Below are 16,079 nucleotides of genomic sequence, written 5' to 3'. Positions count from 1 at the left end.
TGGTTTTGCACATTGATCATCTCCTTTCAATTTTTGCACTTCTGTCAAACATCTTTCCTTAAAAAACATAGAACGATAACATTTTTATTCTTGTTAATTAAACAACCAAAATCCAGGAAAAAGTAAACCTAGCATACGTTTGAGATATTTTGCCCGTTGACGATTCCTATTACACCAAGATAAACGCCTGGTTTGTGTTTATATTGATTGACAGCTTCTTTGCTGTCGATGGAGGGCCGCTTGATCCGGGTGAGAATGACAAAAGTTGTTTTTTTTAAGACAATTTCGAGATAAACTAATACCTTCGACACGGTGGTGCCATTGACGCCCTTTCACCTGCAGACGCGTTTTGAAAACCGAACTTTGTCTCCTCCTCTGGTAAAAATATATCAATAAAAGACTCCTCACCTACTCACTGGATTAAAAAAAAAAAAAAAGGTTGCTCTTTATTAGAATCTCATCAATTGACCTGTTAATAACTTCGCTGGCCTGCAGTTTACTTACCGAAAGTAATCCTTGTTGACGTCACACAATCTGAGCATCAAACATCAGAGGGGGGCATTTTAAGTTAAAAAAAAAAAACAAGATTAGGAAGCGAAAGAAAAAAAAAGCCCGGTTCACACCCAGCCAATGTACGCACGTACACTAATCTCAGAAACACATGCATCCAAACGCTCCACTCCCATGTTGCAATTGGGTGGCTCCATTGAATAAAACTGATAAAGGAGGTTGTCGAGTGGGTGATGACACTCGGACGAAACGACACGCGTCCCCTACACTTATCTTTACGGTTTACGTTTTTGGGTTTTGCACACCGTGAGCATCCTCTCTTTGCGCATCCACACGCCCCCCCCCCCATCGCCCCCTTTCTCATTTGTCTTTGTCAGTTCGGCCTGAAAGACCAGAAAAACGAGCGTGGAAAGCGAAGCTGCAAATTCGGGGAGCAGAGAAATCTTAAATCTAGTCTAGCAAACACGGCTAGGTAGACATTTCTGTGTTCAAAACCGAAGCAAATGCAGAAAACACCGACCTCTGGTTTGTCGCTGATGGATGTGAAAGGATAAAAAAATAATAATAATAACGCCAGGTGACAGGTGCTTTGTAAACCCGAGATGATCGGGTTTGACGACACAATATTGCAAAAAATCAACCGAAATGGATAAGAGCCAGGGAGCAGCCTGTGCTTGAGAGAGAGGGTGACGCCAGAGAGGTGGCACGAGAGGGGGAGAGGAGTAAAGGTGAAGAGGAGGCGTAGAAACAGCAGTTTAGGGTACTCACTCCACAAGTGATGGTCTTGACTGGCATGCCTGGGGGCCCCTCCGCGCTTCTCTCCAAAGTTTTTAACGTTTCTCCTGAAATTCACAGGCGTCCTCCCCGGTTGCCCCCCGCGAGCGCTGTGGTCCAGGGCATGCAGACCCCCCGTCCAACGTAAACACACCGACGCGCGCGCACACACACACACTCTCGCCCAGACGCACACACTTGAGTAAGCACCAGCGTGGTGGGTGGAGAGATCGGGGAGGGTGGGAGGGTGGGGGGGTGGTGGTTGGGGGGGTGAGGGGGCCCAGGGGTTTATCTCTGGAGGAATGCTGCCTGTATCTAAAGACGCACATTTCACACACAGACGAAAAAAAAAAAACAACAAAAACAAACAAACAAACAAAAAAAAAAACACCAAAAAAAGGGAAACCCCACGGATTTTCTGCCTCCAACCCGGACCCCATCTTTCTCCCTTCCTTCCATTTTCTCTCCCTGCCTTTATTTCTCTTTCTCTCCGGTAACTCCATGTCGGGCCTAGTTCTCATTCTGCACCCCCCCTCCCTCTTCATCTTCGCGCTGCTCTCCACCTCGCATATCCTCAGCACCTTTTAGGTTTTGTTGCAACCCAACACTGTCACTCCAACTTTATCCCTTCTTTCTCCTGTCCCGTCTTCCTCGCACGTCACGCCCATCTCTCTGTCTCCTGTATGTTTTGTGACAGCCAGACAATCATTTTTTTCACGGGCCGGGCGACACAAGAATAGCGCGGAGTTACTGTGGAGAATGGAAGTGTTTTTTCCAGAGTCGCTCCGTTTCAGTCTGCGAGGTGACTTACAGTGACAAAGCGGCTGGCGGGGGCGGCGGGGGCGCTGCCATCGCCCCATGACAATGGGCCAGACACACGGAGTGGGGGGAGCATGAAGGGGGCCAGCCTCTCAAAAGGCCCTGCCTCTTTTAATAAAGCGTCGGTCATTCCTCGCTTGAAAAGGCCCCCTTTTTTTCTGTCTTTCCCCTCCTCTCTCCCTCTCCTGGCTAAATGCTGGGAAAAGCACATCGCTGCCAAAACCATGCAGAGAGATAAATGCTTGTAGGAGAAGGGAAGGAGAGGGGGGGGGGGGGCGACGTTGGAGAGAAGGATATGCCCCACTCAGCGGCACTGGACCGTGACCCGGGCAAAAACATCACGTGGGACATCTCTACTATCCACCAAATTGAGTTTGGATATTGACGAGAGCTCGACGGCTAAATCATTTGCTACGGGGAAAGACGGATGCTAACGTCCGTGACGACGTGACATATTGTCCCCGGGGACAAAGAGAACAAGTTATCTCAAATATAAGAAAAGTAGCGGACTTGAGGATTTATCTTCAGGTCAAGTTGGACAGAATCATGAGATTTGAGAGGTTCTGCAGTGGAACCCAATCCAGAGAATGCTTTTAAAATAATGTATAGTGATAATAATAATATTAATAATGCATTTTATTTAAAGACGCCTTTCTGGACACCGCACAGACATGCACATGCAAAGAGTGCATGTTCGCAAATGCTGAGTAACCTGCGAGCAGCAGCAGCAAGTCACGCTGGCGTTCACGCACTGGAAGCTAAAGTGTCAAATATTACTGTCAGTTACTGATTAATCAATGAATAATCAGTCAAAATCAAACACAAAAATATTGGCTGGCATGAGTATAAAATCACATCGATTTTTCTCTTATTGAAGAGCGAGTCTGCACTAGAAATTAACAACAACAATAATGATGTGAACAATACTATTATGATTATTATAAGTGTATTATTATTAACAATTCATTCATTCAATATCTATACGGCTTAGCCTGCACACAGGGTTATGGGGGGGTCTGGTCAATCCCAGTGGTCAGGAATCAGGTCATAAAATCAATAATTCCAGGTTTAACTGGAAATATATCACATATAGTTTATGGAGACAGTTTTGATTGTAAACTGACGCGTAGAGGGACTTTCTCAGCACAGAAGAGTAAGTCATTAAAAAAAATGTAAAAAAAAAAATATATATATATACACATCAGGGGTAAAAATTCCGCTGTTTCAGCTGCTGAGTCAAACCTGTGAGGATTTTCCCTCCTCGAGTGGGAGAGCCAGTAGGTTGACCCCTTGTGAACGTGTGGTACAATTCAGCACAACGCTTATAATGTAGTTTTACTAGAAATAAACATCAGCCCCCTCGGATGAAACGATGGAGAACAGGAGCTTGGAAGGGCAATTAGAAAGCAAATAAAGCACTCGCGTTCTGTACCGGGGTTGATTTAGATTTAGGGGAGACGCGCCCTTTGCTCCCGGTGTCGAGTGCCTGTTGTGCAGGGGATAAAGGGCTACAGCTGTCCGTGTTTGTGTGTGTGTGTGTTTGTGTGTGTGTGTCTGCCGGCTGTTTTATTGCCCATGTTGTGACGTCTCAGACAACAGGCACCCTGGTTGAAAAGGTGGCGGTTGTGTTGGGGGTCCAAAAAAAAAAAAAATGCTGAGTGTCTTTGTATCAGCTGTCTTGCCTCAACCTGTCACTCTCTTCTCCTTCACACTCACATCGTCTCCAATGTACATTTCAGCAACACGGGGGTGAAAGGTCAGGGGTAAGGGGTCAAAATGAGAAGCGGCTCGGATCCCGAACAGAGACACTTAAATCCCAGGGCTTATATTTCTGACTTTGTTTTGTTCTCCGTTGATCTACGTTAAATGATCCGGTAACAGAAACCAATCAGTGAGTCGCACACACTCACACACACACACATATTGCAGTGAGTGTTGGGTGGACATTCGCCCGAAGCTCCCGGCTGTGGGATAGAAATGATTAGTTTGACACACGACAGTTAGATGGGGCGTTGGTTGATTGCGTTGCGTGTCTGCCAGGTCAGTTTACTCTGGAGAGGAGAGAAAAATGTCAATTTACATTAAAAAAAAAAAAAAAAAAACACCATAGTGCACATAGTGCAGGAATTACCAATAAAGATTTGAAATGGCCAACAATATCTAGGTGAGATTGTGCCATTTCACCTGATGTAGTTAGATGCCCTGCAAAACTGAGCATCTCACACACACACACACATGCACACACACCGTTCTCCTCCTATCTTACAGCGAGATGGTTTAACTCAGCATTAAAAGGACTGGTGTTAGGATTGTCTTTGCCTCGTCGACAGCTGACATAGGACTTGTCGGCACAGGCATACGGACTCAATCTGAGCACATTCATATGTTCCTGAATGGCCTGAAGGCCAGGCCTGCTATGTGTGTGTGTGCGTGTGTGTGTGTGTGTGTGTGTGTGGGAGTGGGGGGCAAAAACAGAAAGCGCTCAAATGAGGGGGGGGGCCAAAAAAAAAAAAGATGAAGTCAATAGAGAGGAGTAATGGCAGTAATAAGTCAGTGCAGGTCTGGACTTCCATTCATCATCGACTTTGTCTTCGCAACTCATCGTGTATCTCTCTCTCTCTCTTTCTCTCTCTCTGTCTCGCTCTCTCTTTCTCTCCGAGTCCAAAGCCAGGAACGCACAATCCATCGCTCCAAACAAAAGGCTGGAATCCATCGGTCTCAGCTGAGTTTGAGTCAGCAGCAAGAGGGACTGGAGCAGCCGGCCCATAATTACATCAGTCTGGCTAATAGTCGCTGGGCTGGAGTTGGCAGAATTTTCGGCGTTGATTCGGACGGCGCCGTCCTGAAACCGCAACAAAGGAACTGCGGCGTGTAATAGCGTCTCAGCCAGCTGTTAAAGTGGCACTGTGATTCTATCAGCCCCCGGGCGAGAAATCGAACACAAGCCTACGACGAAAACACAACATGTCCGTCGTCGTGCATCTCACCGTCCCGAAAGGTTTTCGCCAGTGCGTCCCGAAGAAATCGACGGTTCCCCTATAACGCTGAAGACGACCATAGTGCGGGAACGGTGAGTAATAATAGGAATAAAATAATCCTCACGTTATCACTGCATGTTATCCATGCCGCTGATCGACTCCGCCGCTTTCAAATCCGCGGTGTCGGAAACATCGCAGCCGATAACAGACTGGGTCAAATAGACCGCATTTCCTGACGTATCGTCAACATTTAACCGTCTTAAAATGGTGTTGATGAAATGCGGTGCTCCCCACATGACCCCCATGTGGTCAACAGGACCATGACTCAGCAGTTTCTCCTTACAGCAAGAACGCCCCGGGGTTTGACATTTTCTGTCGCATCCCTGACTATCTCAAGTAGCGGCGTACAATAATAGCTGGTCCAAGGACTGGCTTCGATACCTCGGCCATGGATTACGTGCAAAAAAAAACAAAATTTAAAAGTAAAAGAGAACTTTGCTGTCTTTTTCTGGTGGCCTGGCATGATTAATTTGACTTCATACGCAGTACTTAATACTTTCAATACTTGAAACGATAAGGAACTGCAATCGTGTTACTGCATGGGGAGGGGTTAGTTGCATTGCTTTAAACAGCTATGATTATAAACTTCAGCTTTTACCGATTCCTGGTGTTAAAATGTGTCCCTCAGTTAGAAGAACTCATCTCCAACACTTTCAGTATTCTGAGCTTGATTGAAAACGGCGATGTTTTGGGGATGTCGTAAAAATGTCAGAATAATGATGCTAGCCAACAGCCTGGATCACATGTAACCTAATTATTTTCTGCAAATTTAAGAGATATAGGCTGGAGGAACACTGAATAGTGATGATAAATGCTTAGAAGATAAAAACTCTTCATCTGCGCCGCCCCGCCAACTCAGCACCTCGGGTCATCATGGGATTTATACCAGCGGGGGCCGTCTGCGTCCGCAGACCCGCTCAGTTGTAAGCACGTCAAAAACGCAGATACGGATTTGATGTGTCTCGTTCTCTTGCTACAGGGACGGCCAGAGGAAGCAGGACTTGAGGTGCTAATAAATGCGTAATAAAAGCAATCAGGGGTGATGACCTCATTACTCAGTGCCAGTTGAAGAAATATAGTAAAAGTGACATCAATGACTCCACGCGCCTCCTTCACTGCTGACACACACACATACGCACACACACTTTCAATGCAGTGCATGCAGACATATAACTCTCAAACTCATTTCCATCTAGCGCTCTCATAGCTCTCGGCGGCCATCCTGGTGCAGGCAGGCTTCAGGCAGGGGCGCTCAAACCGAGCCGGGTCGTGCATCTGGTCGTTCGAGCGGCGGGACGCGGAGCTTTCGGGCTGATACTTGAACTGCTCGTCTGAGGTTTAAATATCAAACCGCCAGTCCAGGGGGCACTTGATGGAGAGATCAGAAGCGGCGTTGCAAAAAAAAATTAGCGCCGGATTGGAATTGGAATTGGCGTTTAATGTCTACGTGCGTGACGAGTTAAACTGAGGCGAGCCTAACTGATTCATGTTGAACATCAGAAATGCAAATAATACCAGAATTACAAATATATAACCTATTGTTTACAGCGTGTCATGAACATTTTCCCCTCGTCTTTTGCCGCCTGCCACATTTTCCCCCTTGAGGTTAAGCCTAAACTTTGGTGAAGAAATGTGCTCACTTGAAAACCCCAATGGCCATTGTTTGTTTGTTAGCTTGCCGGTTGCTCGCTTATTTTCTATGTAGCTTTTGCTAGCTTCTTAAGAATCTGAATTGGGCGTCTACATGTGCTGTACCTTGGATTTTGGAACAGGGGACATCAACATCTTGCCCTGTGTATTAATGAATGAACATTTTCCTCTCGTCTTTTGCCGTCTGTCACTTTTCGCGTTAATCTGACACCTGAACTGAAACCCATTTGTCGTCATCTGTGGTCGCAGTGACTCAAGGAGCTTTATGAAAACCATTAATACACACCAAATGAACCCCTTTTACCCATAGATACATTTCTTTGAATGACATTGTGGTAGTCGGATGACACACTGGTGGGCAGATCACTTCCCATAATACATAGAGTATATAGTCATATCATAGGGGTTCAAAAGATTTCCCAGCTCCTTTTCTGCAGCACCTGGGCTTCCTAGAGATTTGCGACTGTAATTTCTTTTTTGTTTCATTTTTTTTTTTTTGTTGAATCGGACCTCCACTCCTTACCATGCATGCTGCGCATTCACCTTAAACCCATGCACATGCATCCATGCATGCTCAATTTAAGTCGCTCAGTTTCTCCCTTTCTCTTTGTCAAAGTAAGCGAGGCCGGCATCGCTGCGAGCCGGACGGATCGCTCTCCAGAGCCAGGAAGATCAGTTCCTAATGGGTCAGCGCGATGAGGAGAATCCTACTCTCCTGTCCTCTTCCTGAAGTTGGTGTCTGGCCAGCTGAGACATTATTACACGACCTCTGCAGTTTTCTGCACAATAGCAATAACCCCCCGCCGACCCCTCCTTCCCACCCAATCCCCATCCCCACCCCACCCAACCCCTTCCCTTAATCTGAATTCTGTGAAGCTGGTATCAATAACCCTGGGACAAAAATGAGAGTTACAATATTTGAATACACCACGCCCTTTCACATGTAAATTAAACTCTGCCCCCCTAGCCGAAACAAATTACAGCCAACTGCTGGTGGCTGGACATGAATGGGCTTCCTAATGTAGTCTGCATCTACAGTCGGTTGAGGAGCAGCTGGAAAGGAGAAACTGAGACGAGGGAGAATTTATATGACAGTGCAAAGTGTGACAGTTTGCTTTTTTCATATTTAGTCTGCCATGCAGCTATAGTGTGACGAATTGGGCTTGGCTCCCTTAGCATCTGCCCCAGAGCGCTCGCTGAGGGGTAATTAGAGCTGCAAAATGATAAGGAATATTCCCTGGGCCTACGAGCTAACCGTTAAAGGAGGCGAGAGGACGAGGCTTTACCAAGACCTCTGACTTGTCACAATTGTTTCTTGGAGAAGGGGGGCATTGGATCAGACGGAATCGGGGGGGGCCTTCAAGTTTTCTGTTATGACGCCGCTTGGCCCGATTTCAAGAAATGGTTTATTCTAGGCAAAAGCAAGGCGTAAAATTTATCAGAAGGTAGAGCAGATATGTTTTTTTTTAAGACAAAAATGTTTCGCCCTCGCTTCGACGTTGTCGACCTGAGCGTAATCTAACCAGTGTGAGTTTTAAAGAGATGAATTCCGACCTGCTAATCTTTATGCTAACCTTAACTTCTGAGGTTGTGGATGCAAGGGGGGGTTCAGAACATAGTATGACTTTCCAAGAAGTATTTTGTATCTTGTCTGATGAATCTTCACACGCATTATTTTTTTTTTCTAAGTCAGCATCAGGTTCAGATTTGGCCCATTTGACTGATAAACACAAGGTTTCCCCTGTTAAGTCCCACTGCAAAAATAAAAAATTCTGTAATGTAAAAAAGAAAAAAAAATCTATAAGTCATTGGATCATTAAAACAGATTTATAAGCTGTTGTCTAGAGTTTGTTCAGAGGACAAGGAAGTACCTAATACGTGGAAAGCTATAACTCAGTAAACTGAAGAGGAGGAAGATGAAAAGGATACCCGTGTTGCAGGATTTGGTCAATGCTGCTGCAGCTGATATTTTTTTGGTGTTTGGTATTTCACAGCAATCTATTGCTGTTTGTGTTTGGATGCGCTTGTGCAGCGTCACTACCATTAAAAAAAAAAAAAATCGTCCAGTCTCCTCTCCAAAATTAGACCAGTGATCCGATCCTTTCCTCTACTGGTTGTGATTGTTTGCTTTTAGGCTAAAGTGAAATTAGTAAATTGGGTAATAAGTTCATTGGACACACGTGAGCCGCTAGACTTGGTCCTCTTATGTGTTCACGTCTATAAACCAAGTTTGCTCACACACCCACAAAAATAGCAAAAAAAGAAATGCAAATTTCCCCAAATGCACACACATTCATGGACATCGCTGAAGGAAACACAAACTCCATATTGTTTTTGTTTGTTAACCCAATGGCCGAGCGGACCTCCCGTCTGGGTTGAGGTGCGATCGGACCAGAATTGAGCCGGACGGTTTGGTGTTTGAGACGAAATCGCCGATTGGTTTTCGCCGATTGGTTTTAGTCACAAAAGCCCCGAAGGATACGGGAGCAATATGGAGAGAGAAATAATAGGACTGGAATTTTGACATGACAGCAGGGGGAGGGGGTGGAGCCTGGATTTGAGGGGGGGAAAGAATTGTCTGAAACAAGTTTTCCAGTGGCCTTATTGCACTGAGATGAACTCCTCTCCGCCGAGTGGGAAGGGATGGGAGATCATCTGTTGCACAGGTACAATAAAACCTTTGGCAAACGTATCCCAGACCGTTAAAACAGATCGAACCAGATAAAACGCAGGCACGAATACGAAACACAAACACACACACACGCACAAAGCACTGACGTATCAAAGACATGAGACTGACGCAACCACAATATCTACAGCGGACACACCACAAAGGCAGACGCGCAAACACAGACCGAAGAAGCAGACACGACGCATGCGGCGAAGGCGACGGGAGGCAAATTTAAAAATTTAAATGCAAACCACATGGACGAAAGCCATGCAAGGACGGAGAGGAGGCATGCACACACCACCTCGAAAACAGGTCGAGTGCCAAGACACACACTTATCTCTTTCACAAACACGCGCACACTATCTTTCTCTGATCCTTTCAAACACACACACCTCGATATAGACCTAAACACAAACACAGTGGTATGATATACGCATATTTACTAAATCAGAAGAACCCACAGGAAAAATACTTCAATGTTCTTTTTTTTATCACTAATGTGAACCTGTGTTGCGTGATATTTGTTGTAAATAGACGTGCTGAAACATGCTCTATGAATAATAGATGTATGAAAATATATCAAGGCTATATTTTGCCCGTGGACTCTTGCCATGTAATATGCTGCTGTGAGGACACCAATACCAGAAATGTCACAGACACTTATAAAAGATGTTAATATAGAGGTACTCGTGTGATATATAAACAGTGGAAACACGGAAAAAAAATAAAATAAATGAAGAATATAAGTCAGCAAGTTAGTACAGTACATCAAGCAAGGGCAGGAACAAAGAAAAAGCTCCAGCCTGATTCTACGACACCTGACTGAGTATTAGCTCACAGCGGCACGACAGCAACACTAGAAGGTCAAAAAAAAAAAAAAAACAGAACTACAATACCATGAGCAACACACAATAAAAACAAGAGAGATAAAGGTAGAAAAAACAACAACAACAACAGAAGCAGAGCAACAACAGTGACACAAACTTTAAGTGAAAGATACATGACGGTCATAAATACAGAATATATATATATATATATATTTACACACACATATATTGAGATATATAGAAAAACCAAATATACGTGTTGCAGATATTTACTTCATCATCATAGTGCCATACTCCTTGGCCATCCGGCATCTCAGAGCTCACACTACTGTCCTGATCGATTAGCCAGCGATGCACGGCGTGGGCCTAAAAGGACACACGACATAAAGACAGAGCCGAGTTAATTGCAACGGGGAGAGGAATCGGGGCGGAGAGACAGGTGGGGGGGGGACGGGGAGGGGAGCTGAAGACAGGGAGAGGAGGAGAGCAGCGGGGCAGGATGTGTGTTATGGGCGTGGATGCACAAACGGCAGGACACGAGGACATCACGCATACAGTGGCGAAAGGCCGGGCGGCAAGCCACTGATGGCGATGGATGATGGCCGGCGGCTCGCGGATGGGTCGGCTGTGTCGTCATGGAAACGGCAAAAAATGAGTGAGTCCGGATTCCCACGGAATGCCGCTCGGGCTCGATTGCGCCGAGAATCCACATTTAGAAATGGGCAACTCCGTGTGCGGTGTGGACACACTCCAGAAACAAAGCACGCACGTGATATACATATATCACACACCGAGGGCCTTCCCTGTCCCTGCCGGGACGGGGAAACATGCTACTGTGACGCAAAGCACCCGATACTCACTTTTCCGACATTTTTTCGAGAGAACACACCTTGTTTCTGAGAGTGTGAATGAGTTCCCTTTAGCAGAAACTGTGAAGAGCGGGGAAACGGACACGAGCGTCCACGGAATATCAGTCGGAAGCAAGAGAGGAACAGCATGTCCACATATTCCAGGGGGGAAAACAAATATTTCTGTTTCTTCCCCCCTGAGAGACAGACAGACAGACAGACACAGAGGTCTGAACCCCCCGACCTCCCTTTAACATCCCAAACAATACAGTAGTACACAAAAGCCAACAAACACACACACACAGATCATACGCCATCTGTTACCCTCATCGTCTCTGCGATGTAAACATGTGAATCTTTTTTTTTCTGCCCAAGAGTCAGGACAGACGTATATTTGTTTATTTACCGTTGCTGCTTTGAGGAGAATTTCTAAAAACGGCATCTTCAGCTGAACGTGCAATAAAAGCGACGTCCATCCCCTCACCCTCACCCTTTCTGTATACCGGACGTCCCGGTGACGGAGGCGCACAAATATACAGTACGCAGGCACAAAGACAGAAGCCGGAGCCTCCGCGTCAGGCGGGTGTGTGTGTGTGTGTGCAGAGACAGATGCATGCTGGTGCACGTAGTGGGCGAGTGGAGGACAACACCAGAAAACAGACGGCGTCACCTCAAGGGGACAGTGAATCACAAAGTGACAGCAGAGGCCAGAGCCTCAGTTAGGACACCCTAAAACAGGAAAAAAACAAAACAAAAAGAAATCATTGCGGCTTTTAACACCTTCGCAGTGATTTGTAGAACCTTTTATTCAAATCACGCGAAAGATCCATCGCGTACTGTGCGCGCGCTCGTGCGTTTGTTTGGACGTGATGCGCGGCGGCGTCATCCCAGAGAGTTTGCGGCGAGTTACGGAGCGTATCAGCTTAAAAGAATAATTGGATTAAGTAGCAGACGGCTTGTGATGACAGGGGAAGAGGGGTGAAAGGGTGGAGGATAAAGAGGAGGAGGTGGGAGCAGGAGTGAGGCACCGGGGGAGAGAGGTGCTGATAAGAGTAGCAGGCCATTTGCCACGGAGCCGCTGGGAGCCTCAGGGCGGCGGGCAGACACGCTGAGGGAACTCAAACCGTTACGCTGTAGATTAGAGGGATAAAGGGGATAACACTCGTAGTCTCCGGACAACTAACTAGTAGCGTCTTAGCATCTGGGTATACTTTACATTGAACTCTGACACAACCGGCGGCGTTCGTCGGGACAAAACTCAAATGAATATCTCGGTCTGCTTTGTGGCCGATTAAACACTCGTCCTTCCCTTGACCTTAGTATTTCTTCACGTTTAGAGCGTCCATGTGACACCTAACAGGACGGTGGTAGGAAGAAAAAAAAAAAAAGGGCCAGAATCAGTCACCTTTTCTTGAAATAGGCGTTTTTTTCTTGGTTTTCCCGATATGTTTAGAAGAACCAGTCTGTGCAACTCACCCACAGAAAAAATGAAAACTACTCTTACTCATTTTTCATGACATCAGTTAGTCGTTGATTTTTTTTCAACTAAATATATATCTTACTGTTAGATAATTGACATTAGTAAATAATAATGCTGCTCCAAATAACAATCTCCAATTTTTTTTCATTGATCCGATCACATGCATAGTGTTGTCACAGCGTCAACTGGTTAGAAATTCACAACCAAGCAAATAAAGTCAAAGTTCACAGTTGGCTTTGCTCAGATGAGCCCGTAATAAATCAAATCATCTTTACCGTACCTCCTTCTAGCCAGTATGCATGAGCACACTGCAAATGCATAGAGGTAATAACGGAGCCAAAATGGTGTCGGTGCCGCAGACTACTGGACACTGCGTGGTCTCCAGGTCGTGCCTCCATCGTGTCAAAGCAATGCGTCAGCAACCAACACCCGGGTAGAACGATGCAGCTACCGTGAGCGGACAGCTGGAGAAACTGCCAGGGAAACCGGAGAGGTCAGTCAGGGGCACCTGGAGGAGACGATCTGAGAAATTAAGTTACAAATTTTCATTTAGAGAGACGAAAAGAGTGCAATAAACACTTTCTTGTAACTGTCAACAAAAAATAGGGTGAAAGGATCCGTGAGTGAATCCATTCTTGAAACGATTAGGAAGGGCTGACCGATTGATCCGCAGCGTCCGGCCGCTGGAGGATTAGTTAAAGGTTTCATTAGAAAAAAAAAAACACCGAACACGGACTCGGCAGCTACGAGTTTCGGTCAAGTCTTGCCGGACTTGACCGTCCGGGATAAACATCTAGTCGTCCCCCGCTTGCTGCTCGACACCGAACCTGAACTCAGCCCTTTATAAATGATCCCGCATTGGAGAAGCAAAATTCGGACAGACAGACTTGCAGCGACGCATCTTCCTCGTCTCGCAAACTCATGCGAGGAGATGTTCAGCAACAGCGGACATACTCGATGCTAAAATAAGATAACGGAGCTGAAGTGTAAGTACTGAAACTGTAAGAAACACTGTTTCTGCTGATTCAGCATTTATGATAATTGGCAAGATTGTGGTGACACTTGGAAAGATATACAACCGATGTCATCCAGAGTATTGATTTCAACCCCGCCGGGGCCCAGCGAACATTATTCATGCCGTGATTTTGCGATCAGACTTGCCCTCGCCTCTCCACCCAGACCTCAGTCGCAATGTGTTGCTCTCGGTAAGGAAGTGCAATGACTCGTCCGATAGACAAAGGGCCGAAACGCAAATCCGAATCTCTATTTTCTCATCTTATATCACAATAATGAACTAAGAGAGCCCCGATTGAAGATTCAAGGTGGATATTTTCTTGTGCGTATGCAGGGTCCAGAGGCTGCAGGGTGGGAACACGCAGGCGAGCGCCACAGATCTAAGGCTGATAAATAATGCATAGCCCAGAGCTGCCGGCGCCGCGGCCGGCAGAGACCAGCAGGAGCTCGGCGAGCAGCAGAATCCGGTCTGCGGAGGGGCACAGGTGGGACGCCCAGGTGGGATGAAAGGGAAAGACGGTGCAGTGACCTCCAACTATCGGCTCCATCCTTCGACTCACCCGCCATCTGGGCCGGCGTCCGCCGTCTACCCGTCTCTCACGGACGCGCACCTGTGTGGAGAGTCACTTGACGCCTCTTTATCCAGAACATAAGCCTGCGCTCTGTACCATCGGTGTTTTTAAGATGCAACTTGATCACTTCCTGTATTTGCAATAGCTCTCAATCATATGCTGCTTAAGCTGCTTTTCACATCGGAGTAAAAACCTTATTTCCAAGGCGTGCGAGAAGGTGAAGTGGGGAGGAAATGCACAGCCTCGCCGTCACCGAGGCGAAAGGCAAGCTGAGGCGGCTCAGACAGAGATGGATGATGGTGGCGTCCTTTGCTGCGTGCCGTGTCAGCCGTGGTGGAGGGAGGGGCCGGGGAATCGTGTGGCCCCACGGAACAAAATAAAACTCGGTTGTCGGGCATTTTCTACTTCTCTATTCTTTAAATGGGGCACCCTGGCCTAGTACCACCTTTAAAAGTCAAAATGTAAAAGTAGCCAGCAAGAGCTAAATGGGGAGATGCTTGAGCGCCACCAGAGGCCTATTTGTTTTTGTTTTTTTGGATTCTGGACCAAATTGTATAAATATTTCTAATGATATTCCCGCTGGTTCCTATTGTTTCAGATTTATTCAAGATGTAGTGCACATCTGTTACCAATAGAGAGCGCTTGTGAGGTGTTCAGGGTAAAGTGCAGTATTTCTTACAGTGTGTGTGTGTGTGTGTGTGTGTGCGCACGTGTGGATGTGTGTATGTGTACGCATGTGTCTTTTCTTAAAGGCATGAAATAATTGAACAATCACAGATATTGCCCATCATGTTGATGCATACACTAATAAAAATATGAACGTGAATGATCGATGAGTCATCTGTTTGCAGCTGTTTATGATAAAAGTGACCAGTGTTTTAGGGCCTTTAAATCACACTTGGCAGAGCAAGAAGAAGATATCTTCTAATAAAAGAAAGAAAAGGAAATAAATACAAATTTCCATTATATAACAAGGCGTGAAGACCATTTCTGGAAATCACTGAATGAAATACAGGGATAATTTGAATTTTTCAAGTGTGACTGAATAACAACATCTACACTTTAACTGCGTATTTGTACAATATTACATACTTAAATCTTCAAATTACAATAACAGACTTATAAACAGAGCATATCATTCTTGTGCAATTTGCACTTGGAGATAAGATATAGGGTGAAGGCAGCATTTACATGAAAAGTGAAATGCTACAAGCTAATATCAAAAGGTCAGCTGGTTAAACTTTATATGCTGAAAGACACAAGTATCGCTAGGATTAAAATTGAAAGGGAATTTGTACAAAGCATTTCTCTGATGCCAAATCATGGAGGCTCACTGGTAGACAATTCTGTCCCTACTTTGCCTGCCCCGGCTATCACACAACAAAATTATTATTTTAAGGGAAGAATAACTCACAGGATTCCACTTTTTCTCTTTTCTACAATTAATGTCATGATAACGGAGCCCTGCAGTGCAACTAGCTGTATAACTAAACCGAATGTACCTGTAAATTGCATTTATGTGGATATATGTATTTTTATCATTATATAATGTCAGTTCTGACTGAGGATGCAAAATATATTATTAAAATTTAGGGCAATAGCGAAAAGGAATCAATACAAAGTGCAACTGTGTGGGGCATATATTTTCCACCCGGTTGTCTTTGCCCCATGGCCTTGCCTCTGCTCTGCAGAGACTACGGTGAAATGGATCACTTCAGCTGTTTGTACATTTACCACAGAGAATAATTACCCCCTGCTTGTGGAGGCGGTAAGAAATAAATGCCACCGATACTAGTGAGTTTACTTCGACACAAATAGGGACATGGTGGTCACAATAATGAACTGCGAGCTTAAATGTCAGCCCAATTTTTTTTTT

At 45.6% G+C, this 16,079-nt stretch overlaps 1 protein-coding gene across 15 annotated transcripts in view; it reads right to left on the bottom strand.

The window, feature by feature from the left end:
• The window catches only part of ank1a (ankyrin 1, erythrocytic a), a 77,320-nt gene that overhangs the window by 38,144 nt on the left and 23,097 nt on the right, over nt 1-16,079 (bottom strand). For 8 of the 15 annotated variants that reach the window (XM_086173546.1, XM_086173536.1, XM_086173533.1 and 5 more), the window contains exon 2: nt 10,563-10,655. The exons of 1 other annotated variant lie outside the window; for it this stretch is intronic. In XM_086173546.1, the coding sequence (XP_086029672.1) occupies nt 10,563-10,655 (93 nt within the window). Of the gene's footprint in view, nt 1-1,278; nt 7,598-10,562; nt 10,656-16,079 lie in introns of those variants that run through there. 6 more of the 15 variants (XM_086173540.1, XM_086173541.1, XM_086173543.1 and 3 more) reach the window with 2 other exon arrangements.

This window comes from Fistularia commersonii, chromosome 26 (genome assembly GCF_037954325.1).
Source record: "Fistularia commersonii isolate RoL2024-O1a breed Wild chromosome 26, RoL_Fcom_v1.0, whole genome shotgun sequence".
In the NCBI taxonomy this organism is placed as follows: domain Eukaryota; kingdom Metazoa; phylum Chordata; class Actinopteri; order Syngnathiformes; family Fistulariidae; genus Fistularia; species Fistularia commersonii.
This window is presented reverse-complemented; position numbering and strand designations above follow the sequence as displayed.